A 19,675-nucleotide genomic window follows, 5' to 3' on the forward strand; every position below is an offset into this window, starting at 1 on the left:
CTCAATGGGTAGAGCAGAATTAGAGTTGAGACAGAGAAGCAAAGCTTCACTATTTCTTACTTAAACTTAATTCATCACATTAGAATTATTTAGGGTGTTTTCTTTATAGTTGTTAGTTTAGTATGCATGACCTATTAAACAAATAATGGAGACAGTATGCGAGAATATATCTGCAGTGATAATCACTGCTGGCTTAACATGGGTGCGAAGCTTCTATTAGCTAATTTCTGAAGCAGTAACCCTTAATTCAAGTCCAGCCTGAGTCTACCACAAATATCCGACAGACAAACTGATCGTTTGGGTAACACAGGCACTACTTTTACCTGAATTTATACTTTCTGGGAATCCTGTTAGTATTTAACCATACCGTAATCTTGAAGCAGAGGTTGTAAGTTAGACTGTTTATGAGCTGTCTCTTACTTCCTCTTCCCCATTTCTCTTCTAGGCATAGACACCCTTAGGAAGAGAACTTAAAAAGTACGCTTTGAAAACAAATAGAAAAATATTTAGGTGCCACTTAATCATTTGCACTGCAGTGTATATGCTCTGTCATTTGGTGGGGACAAGGTGTGAGTCTAAAGAAAAGTTCTCAATCCCACTGAGAAACATTTAATTGGATGCAAAGCAACAAATGTATTTATGAAATTTAAACAAACTAAAGCTGTTCTAGAAGAACTTATTCTTTTCTGACTTCTGAATGCTTTGTTTCTACTATTTTTTATTATGTAAAATTCAAGCTGCAGAGTGATTTATAAGAACTTGGTATTTTCTCCTTCTTGAAGAGCAAGGAGAGAGTTCAAAAACCTTTGAGCATATGACATCAAATCATTTATTTTTAAATGCTTCCTACCCAGTTGGCGTGATAGTTTTGAAGCGTTCAAAAGATTGTACAAGGGTACATGAACACCTTTGGGCACCTGAAAGAAAAATATGCATATGCTTATGACTGTAGAATTCAAGATTTCTTTTTCTGTTCCCTCCAGTGAGACTGATCAGTGTTTTTGTTTGTCCCACAGGGGTTGTTCAGAACTCTGTCGTATACCCATGGTGGAATACAAACTTGACAGTGAAGGCACCCCATGTGAGTATAAAACCCCTTTCAGAAGGAATACCACTTGGCATCGGGTGCCGACTCCCGCTGGGCAGCCTCTCTCTCGTGCCTCTCCAATCCTAGGAACATCTGACAGACTGCAGTGCCAGCAGCTTCTCCAGCAGGCTCAGACAGCCATTCCTCGCAGCACTTCCTTTGATAGAAAACTGCCAGATGGTGCAAGGTAATATACTCTCTGTTTAATGCCTGTCATTTTCCTAATGTTCCTTACTTTAGATATCTTTCCTTTCTAGAACTTTAGTATGCTTATTTTTTAAACCTTATTTTGTTGAGGTTTTACAGTAATTTTAATTCTGAGGGTTTATTGAAGAGCATTCACTGAGCCCAGTTTGTCTACTTGAAACAAGTGACTTTAGTTGTTTGTGATGGAAGTAGACTGTAGTAAGGATCCTACTGCTGAGGACATCTGAGCTTTTGCTTTAGACTCAGGTCAATGAAGTGGGAAACTACCTTGTTACTTTTTGATCTAAACAATGTCCTGTCCCCCATCTTTTGGCAGCCTATTTAAACAAATAATGAGTGTAAATAAAATTAACTTATTCCTTTAAAAATTAATTCTTTAATCTCGTTACCAAGCTATTGGCATAGTTTCAAAGGGTTCCGTAACTCATTACCAGTCCTTATGCTTTGCTTTGCTTTTAATTAAACAAAGCAGAGCTTGTGATTTGAATATGTAACACCTCTTTAGATGATGGGATGGTATCCTTAAATGTTAGGTCTGTTCTAATTAAATGATGATTTTTCATAAGATAAAAATTTATTTTTAAAGCTTAAAATTTGTAAATACATTTGACCTTTGAATTATTTAGATTATTTAGTAAAACCATGTGTCTTGAGCAGAACTCTCTGTCCTTTATTGTGTGCAATTATTTTTGCTTATGCCCTTTTTCAATGGTGTGATGTAGTTCTAATTTCCAAGGAAAAAAAATCCTCCATGTTGAACATATCTAATTGATATGAAACTGTAAAACAGTAATCTTAAATAGCTTCAAAAAAATACAGATGATTTCATAAAATACCACTATTGTTACACTATCTTATTCAGTAGCAAAGAATTAGTGACTTTTTACACTGTTTGAAATATACAGAGGTAATAGTAGTATATACTTGAAAATACATGTATATCGTGGTCTGGGGAATGAGGACTCCCAGTTATGACCATTTGATCATTTGTATTCTCCTCCTCCTCCTCTACCCACCTCTTCACCCCCTGAAAAAGGAGAGGTGCATTTCTGTAAGCATATATATACCATTATAGGAGTTAAGTTTTTCCAAATGTCTTGTTACTAAAATTCTCAGTAACATCTGGGATAAGCTTTCCAACATAATACTCATTTCCAAAAATCTTCATAAACATAAGCTGCATTTCTCACAATGCTCAGCGGAGCATGTGAAAAAATGCTAAGATAGAGGCTATCTTTTGTCACACAGAAATATCTGTATCACTTAAACAGAACAAGTGTAATGCAGGAGTGCTGTTCTGGGGAAAATGTGGTACAGAGTATAAATAATGAAAAGAGAGGAAAATGGTGACATGTGGGTCTTGAAACATGAAAAGAAAGGTACCTAATTGTCAAGGTCTTTCTACGTGGGAAGAAGCATAGTTGATGGCTTGGCAGAGAGATTGGCTTAAAAAAGAATCTGAGGTAAGGTTGATCAGTACTTAATAAGTAGTCTTGAAAGGATAAAAGTTTATACTCAGGCTAGGAAAATGATGAAGAGATTTTAGAGGGTCAGAGACCCAATAAATTTAGACAAATTGAAGCATGCAGGCAGGGAGAAGCAGGTTGATAAAAAAGGGAAGGTATAGCAACTGATCTGAAAATGAGCTAACAGTGAAGTCAGTGATAAAATGGTTGGTTTTAGAAATAAGAAGAGAAAGAAGCAACAAAAATGTGGGCTAGATATAGTAAAAGACTTAAGCAGCAACAGTTTAACTACTGTGACATGTAACAGTCAGGTGCCTAGTCCCTGGAGTGAAATTAAAAACTGCAAGTAGAACACCTGTGCTCCTAGTACATCTCCTGAGGAGGGTTAAGAGCTTTGAGAAGGCAATCCAAATGTTTTTGTGTTGATCCAGGAGTTTCCTCTAATTAATCTCCAAGAAATACAAGGATATCCTTGAGCTCTACTCCTGTTTTTACAAAATGCCTAATTCTGTGACAGCTACTCATAGCGAGTCCCTGTAAAGCTTCAGTCAGACTCACTCTTCTTGGTGTCTTGGTGTACTTTAGTCTTTGTGTCACATTTGTAGGCGAGTCCATTTTTTCACCTGGAGTCTGGAATCCATTCCAGCTGCAACTCATCTGTAAAGGAACTGTGAGAGGCATTCACTGGCTGAATTTCTGTGGTTCTCCTTTTGTAGCCACAATCTGTTTAGTAGGCTAATGGCTAGACACTTGTCCAGCAAATTGGAGGCTTGGGATGTAGACATTCTTCAGCCTGGGGTAGTATGAAACAATGTCCCAGTTTTGAGGACAATGTCCTGAACATCAGTTTGGAGGCTGGAAACAAATGGTTTCATAAGTTACCCATTCCTTAACGCTGGTTCATTTAAGCTGTGCAAGAATTGCAAAGTACTTTACTGTAAGAAGCAAGAACATACAACTGAATGCAACTTTAGCCTGTAGACTATTTCTCTTGATTGAGAGAGGCTCTGTGCTGACAATGCTTATCAGAGAGGGACATGCTGAAAAACTAGGCACTACGCTCTCTGCTTACTGTGTATGTGTTTGGCTGTTAGACAAAATACAATAGCTAATGTCTTTAAAATTTTCAAGCTGAACAGAAAAGTTGGTTAATGAATGTCCTGTCCTTGGGAAAGTGTTATGCATAAATCCAAGATTACCTCTTTTCACCTCTTCCCTGAGTACATACATTAAGTCCTACACATGGCCTTAAAAAAAAAAAAAAGGAGGGGGAAGGAATATGGGGAATTTATGTAACATCACTGAGGGAATTTGTATTGTAATCATAGCCTGATATTCATAGACATGAAGGATAGGAGGGTAAGATGAGGCTCAAAAAGATTAAGTACAAAATAATACTATTCATGCAGATGTTTCCTTTACTGCTCTTTTATGTCAAAGAAATGACAAAATAAACAAGTACTGGTATTACCCCTTCTAAATTACTAAGTTTGAATACATGCAAAGCAACTAACAATCATTTCTGGTCTGTCGTGTTGGCTTCCCACATGTAACTTTAGAAACCTAATCTGGCTGCTTTGACTTCTGAATAATTCCACTTGTTCAGAAGTAAAGCTACATGCAAGGAAAATAGAATTTCGCACTTAGTCTTTCTCTTTTTGCGCCTTTTTAATATGTATTTTAATTTTGTGCCTATTTGAATACATTCAGTTGGAAATGTTTTATTGGTGATGAAATAAATAATATACTTTAAAAATACTTCAGTTTTATGAAACTAAGAACTGTAAATTCCCCAAATGAATATGATTATCTGTTCATACTGCACCTACATGATTTGTAAAAGTGAATGTATTTCATAAAATAAGCACAGCCCAGTTAAAATCTGAAACCCCACGAATATCTCAGTGCACTCTTAATGACTCTGGTCAACATTACAGAAGTTCTCCAAGCAACCAGTCCTCCTCCAGTGACCCAGGACCCAGTGGGAGCAGCCAGTGGAGACAGCAAGTGGGATATGATGGGTATTGGTGATTTTTTTTATATTTTAAAATCTTGCTATAGTTCTCATGTATCTTCTTTGAGAAGCTAAATGTATGTGGATGTTTTATTTCTTAGATATATTTGCAAACTCTGTTAGTGTATTTTAAGACATACAGGTTTACTGATCTTTAGTGTAACCATTTTAAAGTCATACTGCTTTAACTCTTTAGGACCAAATTTTTATTTTACAATTCGGGTAAATAACAAACAGTTCTGAGTTTTGTTTTCCCAGGAACAGGCCATAAGTTGACTAGTAACTCAGATAACTCAGAACTGAAATAAGATAATAATATCTCCTCCTTTTACTTCAGTGGAAGGCTATTTGATTAAAAAATTATCTTTATGGTCTCCAAAGGTTTTATTTCTTACTGTGCTTGTTCCAATGTTATCCATTCGCTTGCATCTCTCCTCCAAGAAGTAGCACTCTTTCAGAGGTATCTGTCCCTAAAATGCAGTTGTGGTATATAGATAGTTCTTTTACATCCCTATTAGTCCCTTGGTTCTGAAATTCGAGGAGTTAGCTATCTTTGTAAAAGATTACCCCCATATACTGTCCATGTTATAAGAATATTATGAGACATCTGTTCTAAATTACTTTAAATTTATCACTTTGTTGTTTAAATATAGCTGCCAAAAACACTCCCGTTATAAAATGTTGAGCTGTGGCAGTATCTACATAGCATAACATAAAACATTCCAGACTTGCCATGTGGCTTTCAGAAGCTACTTTTCAGGAAAAATGTGAATATTGAAAACATCAGCTTGACTCCTTGTCTGTAAGCTTAATATTGCTTTGGCATGATTGCTTGTGGGTAAGATGTTCCATGTAGTAGATATACGTGCAGTATCTTGGAGGCTCATCAAGGAATTTCAGAATACTCACTGAAATCTCTGACAGTTAAATAGATGCTAATAATTCAAATAAAACTATAGAATTTTTTTTGACAGTAAACAGATGAAAATGCATTCTGTGTCATTTTTCCAGTGCACTTATTTCTAAAAGCAACCTTGGTTTTGGTGTGTCATTTTGTGAAATAATTTAACTTTTGCAATACAATACAAAGCAATGGATCTGGTAGCAGCTTATGTGTTCCAAGTGTGAAACCCAGCAAAACTGAAGAGTTACTTCATAAAGCAGCTAGGTATACACTATCACAGTTCTCTACTGCAAATACCTTTGGATGTATAGCCCCAAGAATTCATTTCTTCTTGAAGTTCAGTGTTCATTTTGTGCTGTTCACACTTAAAATATAACTGCACTGTTGAAAAAATTGCATGTAAATATTCCCATGCCATGTTTGGAAATGTTACTGTACTTGCTTAGCGTGAGGGGGTGATGATTGTTTAGACAAATCACAAAATATTTGCTTTGAAGAGAAAAAGAGTTGTTGTTCAACATGTAACTAATTTTCCAAACAAACAGCCTAATTTTCTGCTTACCTTAAAAGGTGCCAGTCCCCTTTGCTCCATGAACATCACCAAGGTTCAGGCTCACTGGAGTGTGAAGGAGGCAGAGATCGAGAGGAAACTTTGGAAGGAACTAGACATTCTGGTAATACAAAACCACAGTATCTTAAAAATAAATGTTCTTTACAATGCAGTGCCTGTTGAAGTGCAATCACCTTCTGAGGTTTGATTTGCAAAGAGCATGTAATACAACAGTGAAAGTGGGGTCGGTTACAGACAGTCTAGAAGAATAAGGGGTGGGATTACTTAAATAATACTTGGAACAAACTAGTCCTGAACTTCAGAAAGCTTCATGTATGATAAAAAGCAGGTTGAACTTCATTTAATTATCATTGAAAATCTAGATCTTAGGAAATTCTGCAAAGATATGTTTCTAATTCCAGGGAGTGTACAGGTTTGAAACCTGATGCTAATCCATATGCCTTTTTTCTTTGTGTAGTATACTCATTTTTTTAACATTCAGAAATTAAAACACAATTATTTATGGCAGAATCCAAGTGGCATGCACCATCAACCAAAGTCCTGAGCTCCTACAAAGACCGGGCTTTACAGAAAGAAGGCAGTGGCAAGGAGTCACCAAACAAGCTTTCGCATGTAAGTCATTCAAAACTCAAAACAAAAAAGACAAACAAACAAACCCCAAACCAAAGGCAAAAAGCCCCACCCTGAACCTAAAAAAATAAAACTTAAAAATACATTTTAGTAGTTTATGAAGGAAACTGTATTTTGGGAGGCAAAGATTATGCTTACCCAGATGTGGGGCGACTTGAGTATGCTTAATCTGTGTTTATAAACTAAGAACTCCAAGAGGGCTTGGGTCTGGGGCACAGAGGAGATAAAACTAGTATAGTCTACACTCAGTTTTGTATTTACAGCTTCATTTTTACTTGACAGATTAATGTCAAGTATTTCATATCCTTTAAAAAAAAAACCAAAACTCTATTCAAGATACCACTTGTCATGTTGTGTGAAATACCTATGTAGTGTAATTATCAATAAGCACTATAAAAATTTAGTTTTTATGTTGGGAATGCTGAACAGATTTCTAGTCTGCCTAGGTTAGTGCCTTCTAGCCTGATACTACTCAAAAAAAGTATCATCATAAACAGAATCATTCTGTAGAATGATGCAAATGAAGACAAAAATACTGCCTTTTACCTTAAGCCAAACTTGACAGGAAGCTAGAATCAGTATTGTAACAATTGATTTTAAACAGAGCACTGATACCAAAGTTAAATTATGAGTTTGCTTAACTTCAGTTAGAGTTTTATACTAATGGCAGTTCTCCTGCTTTTAGGATGGTGGGGATCTGAACAGAAAATTTCATAATGGGCTTATGTTTGTGTTTGCCTGCACATGCATATGTGTACTGCAGGTGCAAAAAAGCTGTCTTGTGCAAAATAAGAACCATCATTATTACAAAGATAATACAAGTAAGATGAAGCTATTTTACTGTTAGATGCTGTAAAAGAGGAAGAAAAGTGGTCATCACCTTGTAAAGGACCTTGTAATGTTCTCTTGTGCATCCCCTTTCTGTTCAACTCAGTTTGCCGTAATACTCTGCCAGCCAGTGAAGTTCAAAATGAGGACTGCAGCAAATGTACAAGAAATCTGTAGAAAAAAAGTCAATGCTGTCTCTTTGTCAATTTTAACTTGGGGGAAAGAGGAAGGGAGGTATTTCACTGGCTATCTTCAAGCTTTCCCTATTCTCCCGAGATAAATACCATATTAAGGTGGGTTGGTTGTTTTTTGTTGTTTACTGGTTTGTTTTGGGTTGTTTTGGGGATGTGTGGATTGGCATATTTTCGTTTGTTTGTTTAGTTGGTTGGTTTGTGTTTGGTTTTTGCTTCAGTTTTTTTAATCTTGCTCCATGACACAGTGTTTAACAAGATGTAATGATTAAGGCCATTGCTGAACTTTCATACAATAATTTCTCTTGGCATAAGGAAATGAATAAATTCCTTCTAAGCTATGGCCATAGAGAACTTCGAGCAGTTCAAGATTTCTCTTATCACTAGCTGTTGTCCAGTTTCTCTGCTGCTTACAGGGTCAGGAAGGTGCCTAAGCATATATATTCAGCAACATACAGGAAATTTTTAGGATCATATATTGAATACGTCTTCCAAGACTTATTTTATGCCTTTGAGCCCCCTTTCCCTTTCCCCATTTCTTTCCACTTCAGTTCCATTTTACATTTACAGTAAGAAGTTACATGCGTTTTCTCCAGATACCTTTCTCAAAGTCTCTCTCCTCAAAAAAACCGTTCATTGTATTTTTATCAATTGTTCCATTGTTTTTAAGGTAACAGCCATCTTGTAAAGCTTAGAATGAATGCAAATAACTCCCCCTTTTTTTGTAAAATAATTTTCTCACCCCCTTTTTCTGTAAAATAATTTTCTCAGATTTTGAAGCCTGCTGATTTCCGTATGGAATAAAGTATCATTTCTGGAAAGGCTGCCTTGTCTAACTCCTTTAATGTGTGAGCAGCAGCTATGTTTATATGCATCTGCTATGAGGGGGATCTTGTAAAAAAGTTTGTCAGCCTTTCCATTTATATTCTACCCAGTAGAAGTCCATCTGCCCTTATTCTGGCTGCTCTGCCACATAGATAAATTAATCCAACTACCTAAAATCTCTTTAAAAAACAAAACAAAAACATAAAAAAAAATCCAAAACACTCCAACTTTATTGACACAAATGCCTGATACAATTATTCCACTTCAATAGCCATGCTTAGATTAAGGCCCTGAGAGTTAAGTTACTTTTATCTGGTACACATAAATCACAATTGGTTTCAATTTAGCTAGCCACACATCCAATTGAATTTGATCCAATAAGCTGCATATTTCACCCACACTGAGAAAACCCAACAATAATTCAGTCTTTGGTGTTTCTCAGATTTGCAGTAGAACTTGTTTAAACAAATAATTACTAATGCTTCTAGCTTTAACAAATGCTTATTTTAACTGTTCAGAAATGCAATTTTATGGATGTTAAACAGGTCTTATAATCAGAAAATTCAAGTATGGTCTTAAGATTTGCCATAGAAGATGGAATGAGAGCTTTTTACTTGCAATGGCATCAACCTTTAATATATCTATCCAGCTGTGCAATTCATTTCATAGAAACTGGTGGTATAATTAGCTCTTTTCATACTTTGCAGTTACATTATAGCATACTGTAAAAAATTATAAAAGGGTATTTGAATGGCACAAATTCAGTAATTTATATAAAATAAATATTTTACTATTTAACTTGAGAAGGGTCTTTTTTTATTTGCTTTTTTGTTGTTAAGATTGGAGACAAAAGCTGTTCAAGCCACTCCAGCAGCAACACCCTATCCAGTAATACATCCAGTAACAGTGATGAAAAACACTTTGGTTCTGGAGATCTGATGGATCCTGAGCTGCTTGGGTTAACGTATATAAAGGGGGCTTCTACTGACAGTGGAATCGATACAGCTCCCTGCATGCCTGCTCCTCTTCTGGCTCCTTTGCACCTTGCTGGCAGCAGGTCTGGAGTACATTGTCGTACCGAGCAGTGGACCGAGTCTTCCGAAACTGCTGGGCCAGATGATGATCCAGCTAAAATCTATGCTGTTCATAGCTATGCCTCTGCTATTTCTGCCAGTCACGCAGCTGAAGGCAGTATGGGAGACCTAAGCGAGATCTCCTCTCATTCCAGGTATGTGTTTCTTACAGATTAGGGTTATGGAATATAGACTAATCTACGAAGAACTCTAACATTGTTATTATTTTGTTTACCTGTCTTTGAAAGTGTTCTGAACTGATTTTGATTTTTTTTGTTGTATTTAAATGCCTATTTGAGCAATTTTCAGGCAATTTTTCATTAGTGCTTAAAAAGCAAATCTAGCCCTACTCTCAGATCTGATGGAGAATTTGTATGTGACCTTGTGCACATTGCTTAGGTTTTGAAAGTCTGGAAACATCCTCAAGTAAAAGTAAAGTTTGCACTTAGAACTGATTTCAAATACTTCTTTTGTTTTGATACAGTGTAACAAATTACCTGGGAGTTGATGCTGAGAGAAATCAGAAAAGCTGCAATAAACAATTTTTACAAATAGTGATATACAGTTTTTACACATAGTGGAACTGCATTACATACCATCCTCCCTAATCTACATTATTGTGATGTATGCCTCACAATTTTATTGAACTGAATTTCTGACTGATTTTCAGCTCTTCTTTTTGTTACCTATGTAATGTCTGTATGGTACATCTGTTGTAAAGCAAACTTTGAAAGTGCGCTTTTACAGCTGGTTGCCTTTATCTACCAGATCCCATTTTATGGTGACTTTGAAGCTGAAACTTTGGTCTATGTGTTAAGGTTTCTATTCTGTAAAGGATGGAAGGAAATTCTTTGTACTTATTTCCTTCTGATTTTCTTGTTTTCAATGTCAGTCAGTCCAGGAAAATAACCAAATAATAACTTCTATCCTCATTTCTTTGTATGCTTGACATGAGTGAATTAGTTTTGTATACTTATGCTGACGTCTAGATGTTTTTTTCACAAGTTATAGAAAACAGTATAGTCTGTTGTGAAAACTAGATAAATGCTTTCACATTAAGTTTTTGCTAACCCTGTGATAATGCAGAATTCCAGATTTACTCTGCTTTTGTGTGTTGAGATTTAATTTTATATATTGAGACTTCTAAAGTGCCAGAAATTAGCTCTGTTTTCCTAGGACTTCATCATAATGAGCTGAAATAGATTTCTAATGACTAGAATATGTATTCTCAGCATTTATGTGGCAGCTATCATATTTAAAGTGCCAGGAGCCATTAAGTAATCTGCTGCTCTCCTGTATGGAATCAATTTTTTATGGAATAATTAAAAGTTTAAAAAAAAACAAATTAAAAAAAAACCCCATAGATTTTAAGTAAATTTATATAGGCATTTCCAAAGTAGTAATTATTGTTGAGATGATGACTCACATTATGATTGTCCAATTCCACTTCAGCGGTAGCAATATTTTTAAATGGTCCCCTTCTGATTTGTGAGCCAAATCTTTTTACTATAGAAAAATATAAGACTTATGTGACCCAACTGTTTTATTTAAACTTTGATTACATGTCCTTCAAATTACATTGGAGTGATAAATAATTTTGCAGTTGGATTTAAACCTGGCATCACCTATACAGCATTCACAGACATCCATTATTAAAAACAACTAATTTTGTTGTGATGCTGCAACATTGACGTGTTCTAATAAACCTAAGAAAGTTGAGTTAACATACAAGCATGTGATATCTACTGCTGAATCCTATATATATTTCCTGACTGGTCAGACACTGAGTTTGTATTTCTTCAATAACGAAATTCTAACACTATTGAGGCATTCATACATGATTATTTTGTGAATATTAAATAGTAAACTTGTTCTGCACTAGCTAAACAATGTAAAACTCAAGAAACAAGCCCACAGGCTGGTGGAATGTCATTGATTTGTAACTTCAACATTTCTTTACTAAAATTGTATTCTGTTTACTGAATAAAATTAAATGCACAGGGAAGATGTTGGTTAGTTGAAATATACTGGCCTGATTCTCTAACATCATTAGATAAAGAACCCCCTGAAAATACTAATACTACAGTGTCTGAGTAAGATTTATGGAATTAAACCTGCTGGGGAAACAGTATGTCAAACTACAAGACTTACTAGAGCTATGCACAACACTATCTCACAGCTCTGTTATGAATGGTTTATCTCTCCTGTTTTGTATTAATTATGCACATGAATTATCAAATACCTTCATTTTACTGTAGCTGAAACAACTCAGCTTTGCTGCGTTTAGTTTTGCTTTGTTTCTGACATAGAACATCTTTTGGATCCTAAAAATGTGTACTGCTTATTCCAACCATTGAGCTCATTATCTAAAACCAGGCTTTTATGAGCATTGTATTTCTTCACTTCAAAAATATTCCCTTATTTAAAACCTTCAGAATGAGGTTGGATGCTCAATTTTTCTGAAGTTAAGTTACAAACAGAAGTCTGAAATCCTCTAGATAATGTCCTTGCTGTCGATCTGACATGTATTTTACATTGTGCTTCAGTGTTTGCTTCATCTTTAAATTTCAATTTTTCATAACTGAATTATTTTCTTGCACCACATCGTTACATAATTTATTTGCATGTTTGCGAGGATAGCAAGCAAAAAAGATTTTAACATCACTCACATTATTTTCTTCCCCCCAAACCTCATAATCTCATTTCTACTTTTTGGGGAGGAAAAGAGAGGAGAGAAAATAAAGTTGGTTTAAGATTAAATGTGCATCCTAACTTTGACCAAAATTATTAATCCATTACCTTACTCATTCAACTTTCTTCCACAATAGGCATTTTAACTTGATCTAATGACATCTATGCATGTGCATTGCTTGTACCTGACACTGCGTGGACAGCAAAGTATCCATGTCTGATACACTTTCAGCAGCACTTTCTGGTCCTCTGTGAATTAATCCAATGCTTTTGGGATTAAATTAAAAGATAGCACTGTGTTTTGTGTTTGTAAACCAACAAGGAAAGCAGAGGCTGCTTCAGGTTCCAGCCTCTGATATTAGGCAAGGCTCTTGGTTTCTGAATGTTTTGCTGACCTCACCTCCAAGATGAAAAGAAGAAATTTATTCTTCAAGGAAGTGTTTGCTTTAGTTAATTTTAAATGATTTTGAGAGTCTTCAGTAAAAGCTTTCATTAGTGCCTACTAATGAAATAGAAGAGGCTATTCATAATAGAAGAAGCTATTAAAATTATCCAGAGGACTGGTTTTGTTGAACTGAATTTTGCTTCTGTTAATATTAAATTCTCAGCTCTACTGAATGAAAGGCCAGGTTTGATGGGGCTTTCAGCAGCCTGCTCTAGTGGAAGGTATCTGTAGAAAATTTCTGTACTAATACAGCTACCTTGATTTTAACCTTGAAAAGAATTTAAGAATTATTGCTGCAAAGCATTTCTAATTTGTTGTACAGCAGTTTTCATTTTTGCTTTTGTGTGTTTTCTTTATTTTTTAGTGGGTCACATCATTCAGGAAGCCCATCAACACATTGCTCTAAGAAGAGTGGCTCCCTAGACAGCTCTAAAGTCTATATAGTGTCGCAAAATAGTAGCCAACAGATTTCTGGGTCAGTTTCAAAACCTTATCACAGACAAGGAGCAGTGAGTAAATACGTCATTGGATGGAAAAAGTCAGAAGGAAGTCCTACACCTGAAGAAACTGAAGTTTCTGAATGCCATGAGTAAGAACTGTTTAATTTTATTGGGCGAAGAAGGGCAATGAAAATAGGATAGAATAAAAAATTACAAATTCTTCATTTTTAAATGTTTGGAGGTTTTTTCTGTACCTTTGTGTATCAAAGGTACATTCAAAAAAAAAAAAAAAACCCAAACCAATAACTGCATAGGATACTTTTTTCTCCTCTGTTCTATCCAGCTGCACCATTTTCCCATCTGTTAAATTAAACACATTGACAGAAATTTCTGAAAGTTTGTATGACTGTGTCAGATATCCTGAATTTCCATTTTGAATCTCTAGGAAACAACTTGGAAGATAGATACAATTATATTAATGTCTTAAAGACCTTTTCTACAAATCTGCATAAACTTCAGTTGAAAAAAGCTTGCTTCCAAACATTTCTGTATTAAACCTTACTACCTTGTTACCTATTACATTGACTAATACATTACAGATGAGAGAGATGACCAAAAACATATTGTGATTTATGGTAGATAATGTTTTTTTTAATAGTGCCAGTTGGGGATATGTCAGTGGTTTTTTGATATCTTTTTCTGACTTTGTTTTTAATGAACAGATACAAACTGGTGGTTAGGACCCCACAAGAAAAAGATTAGGTGTGGGTATATCTGACCCTCTCTTCATGAGACTACAAAATATGTAGGCTTCAGTAAAACTACATGTTTTTGTAGCAAATGTCATTTAGACAAAAATATTCAGAGCAGTTCTAACTAACAGCTATATGTACAGCTTAACACAGGAATAGCTCATGAGAAATGTGTTCGTCTTAGGTGGAAGAAAAAGACTTGCACTTAAAGGAAAAGAAGCAGTTTTTCAAGTATAGATAAGAGGTGGTGCTTTCCCAGTGCTGCAGCAGTTGTATGTAATGTTTGAATCTGCTGTTTAAAATTAACCTTTAAATTTTTGTTAGCTTCCAAATCTTCTTCTCAGATAACCTCCTTGCTTTCTTTTTGTGCTTAAGCCATTCAGTTCTATCTCTCAATAAATCAGTCAGCCCTATATATCTCTGTAAATTGACATGCAGTATCTGATTTTCAAATGTTAATATGGGATTACTCTTTGTTTAATGGGAATGGGTTATTTGCATCTAATATCTCATATTGCATATATATGCATATTTATGGCAAAGTTCACATTTAAAAATACAAACTAGAATGTGCTATGAAAGAGAGCCTAAAGTTAAGCTCTTAAATTCCTAATTCTCAAAAGTAGATGATGTTACTACTTTCCTGCCCTGGTTATTTGTTTCTTTGTGTTATTGTACTGGTGAGTTCATTTTTCCAATGAAAATGTTTTTCCAGCATTTTATTTGCTTACATTGTTCAGTTGTAGTATTTTCACTTAAAAAGTAGAATCGTTGATTCTCACAAGTTTTTGCATTTTGAAGTTGATTGATAGACTCATGAAAATACCTCTATTTAGAATGGAACCTTTAGAAATTAATCATGATATTTAGGCTGAAACCACAGCAGTTTAGTATCTTCAAGAGCTAGTTTTATTTAAGAATATTAATTGAATATGGCAACAAGTCCTGTATCAGAAAATACTTTCAGATTTTTCCATGGTGTACAGCATTGCTTCACCTCTTTCTTTCTAGGAAAGCTTTCTATACATCACAGAGAAGAAATATCTCTCTGAGGATAATTATGTTGAAATAAATTAACATCTCTAATTAGCAATGATGATGAAAATCAGGTCAATTGCTGAATGTTGTGCCACTATAGGGTATAATTCACTGAGAATTACGCTTTACTGTAGCAGAGCTTGTTTCCTCTCTGCTGAAGACAGAGTCACTGATTATGCTGCTCTTGGCAGTAAGTAATGACTTCAAATGTATGTTCTGTGTGATTGGGAATCTCTAGTTCTTTCGATTGCATTTCCAGAGTAAACCTGTTAAAATTCTCTCTCTTCTTTCTCATTGGGAGGAAGCTGAAAGATAATAATTCAGTTAGTTAGTCTTTTGTTGACTGTAAATAGATTTTTTTATATGCTGATAATTAAGGAAGACAGCTGTTTTATTTATCTAAAGAGCTTTATGAAATTGCTGATTCACTTGGCAAATGGCACAATCAATTACCAATGCACTTACACACTTCAAACATTGCCATTGATGACCATAGTAATTTTGCCAGATTGTGATGCTGGATACAGTATTACAGTATAAAATATTTATTTTCTTGTTTGCTAAGGAAGTAAAAGTTAAAATATATTGTGATGAACTATTGGAAATGTTGGTATGAATACAGCTTTAACAATAGAGAAGTATGGTGTGTTAAACAGAAAGAGCGAAGGTAGGAGAAACAAGCATTCTGCTTTTTTAAATTGTTCTTTAGAATTCCTAAAATTGATTTTTCAGTGGTTTAAGAATTTCGTTTTGGACCCACGGTTTCATAAATAGAAAATTATAGAAAAAATGTTCTGAATAAAAGTGTGCTGTGTCAGGAGATAATTCTAATGATTTTTACTTTGTGACAGAAAATGAATGCAGTATTTTAAATCCAGGAGCACTCTTGCTTCTCTTGCTAAAACACCAATTGTCTCAACAGAGTGTATGATGATATTGATGCTGTGTCTGCATCGAGTCCGCTCCAAACTTCTGTGAGGAATGCCATTGTTGAAAGCCAGCAAGTCTTGTCCAAAGAAGATTTTCTGAAGTTGATGCTGCCAGACAGCCTTTCTATGGAGGAGGGGAGAAGAAAGGTTAGCTACTTTCTTCAACTCTCTGTATCTTAGACAAAGTTAACATAGAAGTGAGTTTCTGGTGTTCCCCAAATTGCTATAGAGAAGGCAGTATCGTTTTGTACGAGCAAAGAATATTCCATGGGTTTGTTATAAATAGTGACTGTATGTCCCAAAATACGATTTCCCGTAATATGGAAATGATTTCTAGTTTGATGATTACGTATGAAATACAGTATTTGTTTAAATATATGTTTGCTTAGCTTGAGCAGAAACAAGTGCAGGTTGAGCAGCTTAATTATAATTTGAAAGGTTAAAAGTAACATTTTCAAGGTTGGATGCCTAAATGTATACACCTAGTATGATATTAAGGCACATGAATAAAAGTAGTCTGCTTTCCCCTGCCCTGTACCAACAATTCTGTTTGAAGTCTGAAACAAGATTTCATGTAGGTACCAGTGGCAACCGCTCAAAAAGCGTAATTGCAAGTGCTAGTGGAGAGTGTACATCTAATCTTTATAGTACGAAGACGATCAGTAATATTTAAAAGTTCATGAAAAGTGCATAGAGAACTTAAAATATACTACTCCCCAAAGTATTAAATGATTCTGAATTCTGTGCTTAATGTGGAAAAAAGCACAAAGCAATTAAATTACTTGAGATAATTGTCACACTTTGCTATTAACTCAATGCTCTCCTAACTCACTGTGTTTATACAATGTGCTAAATAGCATAATCATCATGTCTGAACAAAAGTAACACATGGGAATCCTCTCAAATGCAGAGTTGAACTTAAAATTCAGATCATATATATTTTTTTAACATGCAGGATGTTAAGTATACATTACATGTGTTTGAATTTTCATGAATGTCCTAGAGGTTTTTATAATTTGATTGATAGAGTAATTAGTTTTTTGTGATGATTTCAAGAGCTGCCAATGTTTCTGGCTTCCTAAATAAGAAATAACAAGGTCTGAGGACGTGTGGCATCCTGAGTTAAATTAGTGCTGTCCCCTTCCCCTTGCAAGACACCCAAACGAAAGTTCATTAAGTGAGAAGAGGCTATGGGCCCTGACTCACAGGGGGTCCCCAGTCTTAGGACTTGGCAGTATAGTCTGAGTATGCCTTCAGCAGGTAGAAATCTTGGTATAGGTGGGTCAATTGCCTTTAACAGCAAAGTCAGAAAGGAGTTTTCTGAATACGTAAGATTCTATAGAACCAAATTGCATTTTTGGTTTGGTTCAGTTTTACCTTCTTCACAGCTGAGGGAATAATGAGCCGTCTAGGTAATCTTTAGTTTTTATTGCACTCTGAAGGGAAACTCTGTAAAGCTCCAACAGTTAATATTCAACATGTTTGGATGACCAGTGAACAATATAGATAGAAGATGCAATATAAGATCGAGGAGACTTGAGTAACAGCCAAGAATTGCATCAGGATGCTTGGTGGGAATATACAGGAGAGAGGATTGGAGATCCTTTGATTCAGAGGGTGAAGGCTTTTAACCCTTTGTTCAATGTGGTTCCTAATTAAACTCAGAGTCTTTTGGTATTTTTTAATCACTGCTTATAGAAAAATACCATAAATCCATTCATTTAAGGGTGCTGTGTGTGTCCTCTATCCAGTCATTTAGGGATGCTGCTTGTGCCTATTCTTGTGCTCATTCGACATATGTGTTAAAATAAAGTTTTAGATTATGTTTATTCCCATGGCCCATATCTGTTTCAGGCAATTCTCCTAGACTGGAATATGAATATCTCCCTTAATTTTCTTGTAGTTAATGTAGTTAAGCATTCTAACAATTGAGCATGTCCTGTATTATCCTCAAAATAGATGATTTCCTGAACTAGCACTATGAAGTGTATTTAGTTGTTTTGTAAAGACTGTGTCTTATGGCATGATTGAGCGTTTCTGTGTATTCAGTGTAGAAGTATTCATCAGTGAGCAAGTTTTGTCAGAAATACAACAATGTAGATATGTTAAATTCTATGCTATATTCACTGTTTTAAAAAGCTACTGCTCTTAAGCATATATTCTGTATAAGGAGTGTGCAACTCAGAAAGAAAACAGGGCAGTACATTAAATTCTTATACGCAGGACAAACCGGTTAAAATAATTAAGGCAATAACTGACCTTTGTAGATGTGAAGAATAACTCGATTTGTGGTGCTGAAGAATGACATGTGAAGTGGAATGGCCCAGTTTTACAGTACAGCAACATCTTGTTTTACTGTAGATATTTGGGTTGTGGTTTCAGTAACTTTTTTAAATGCATAAATGGTTTTCACTGAACTCTATTATCCTGTTTTCTAAAACTATTTCATGATATCTGGAGAGATGTAGTGTCTCAAGTCACTTTTATCATCCAGTCGATTATATGGCAGGATATAATGGTTCAGAATGTTTAACATTAAAGTGTAGTCATTTCAAATTAAACAGTTCTGTGCATGTACTTGAATAAATGTTAACAGAGTTGGAAACCTTATATATATTTCTGGAAAACATTGCTGTCATAAGGCTATGGAGGTTTCATTTAACATTTCAGAATTAATAAAACTACACAATATCTGATTAATTCATAGTGATATGTTCCAAAATATCAAGAGGAAGTATGAAAATCCAATTCAGTAACTCTTTTGAGTCCCCAGTAGATCTGATATTGTGGAACAAATCTCTGATCTTCCGTATTAGCTCAAGAATTCCACAGTGCCTGCCTAGAAAAATACTCCCAAGAGCTGATGATGGGATATGATCACGTGAGTTATTTAACCAGTAATATGTATTCTCATATCTTCATATTTTGATATTTAGTTTTCATTCTATGGAAACCTTTCTCCACGGAGGACACTTTATCGTACCTTATCTGATGAGAGTATATGTAGCAACCGAAGAGGATCTTCATATGCTAGCTCTCGAAGTTCAATGCTAGACCAGGCCTTGCCAAATGATATCTTATTCAGCACTACTCCACCATATCACAGCACATTGCCTCCCAGAATGAGCCTGACTCCTGGAATGGGAAATCTCAGAAGTAAGTGATTGCTGCTGTCATTACCGAGTTTGGCGTATTTGTAATTAACTCAAATCACCAAATATTAAGAAATTATGAAATGTGAAATCAGCATTCTAGTTATCCTAGTAAAAGAGTATTTGGTCAGCAGTACGTGCTTATGTTTGCCATAGTGATCAATTCAAATTTGTTATGTTTGGAGACAGCATTCACCTTACTGCACAAAATATTTTCATGAGACTGGTGACAGGCAACAAACATTTATCTGAAGATATTTCTTATTGTCATTTTATTTTCCAGTGGTGACCCAATTATCATAGAATCATAGAATAATTAGGGCTGGAAAGGACCTTAAGATCATCTAGTTCCAACCCCCCTGCCATGAGCAGGGACACCACACACTAAACTATGTCGCCCAAGGCTCTGTCCAGCCTGGCCTTAAAAACCTC

At 35.2% G+C, this 19,675-nt stretch overlaps 1 protein-coding gene across 1 annotated transcript in view; it reads left to right on the top strand.

Annotated features, from left to right (window-relative positions):
- The window catches only part of SIPA1L2 (signal-induced proliferation-associated 1 like 2), an 83,632-nt gene that overhangs the window by 46,159 nt on the left and 17,798 nt on the right, over nt 1-19,675 (top strand). The window contains exons 9-16 of the mRNA XM_010010699.1: nt 1,017-1,274; nt 4,698-4,781; nt 6,249-6,352; nt 6,758-6,861; nt 9,563-9,951; nt 13,297-13,521; nt 16,085-16,238; nt 19,028-19,247. Coding sequence (XP_010009001.1) covers nt 1,017-1,274; nt 4,698-4,781; nt 6,249-6,352; nt 6,758-6,861; nt 9,563-9,951; nt 13,297-13,521; nt 16,085-16,238; nt 19,028-19,247 — 1,538 coding nt within the window. The remainder of the gene's footprint in view (nt 1-1,016; nt 1,275-4,697; nt 4,782-6,248; nt 6,353-6,757; nt 6,862-9,562; nt 9,952-13,296; nt 13,522-16,084; nt 16,239-19,027; nt 19,248-19,675) is intronic.

This window comes from Nestor notabilis, unplaced genomic scaffold (assembly GCF_000696875.1).
Source record: "Nestor notabilis isolate BGI_N333 unplaced genomic scaffold, ASM69687v1 scaffold1783, whole genome shotgun sequence".
Lineage (NCBI taxonomy): Eukaryota > Metazoa > Chordata > Aves > Psittaciformes > Psittacidae > Nestor > Nestor notabilis.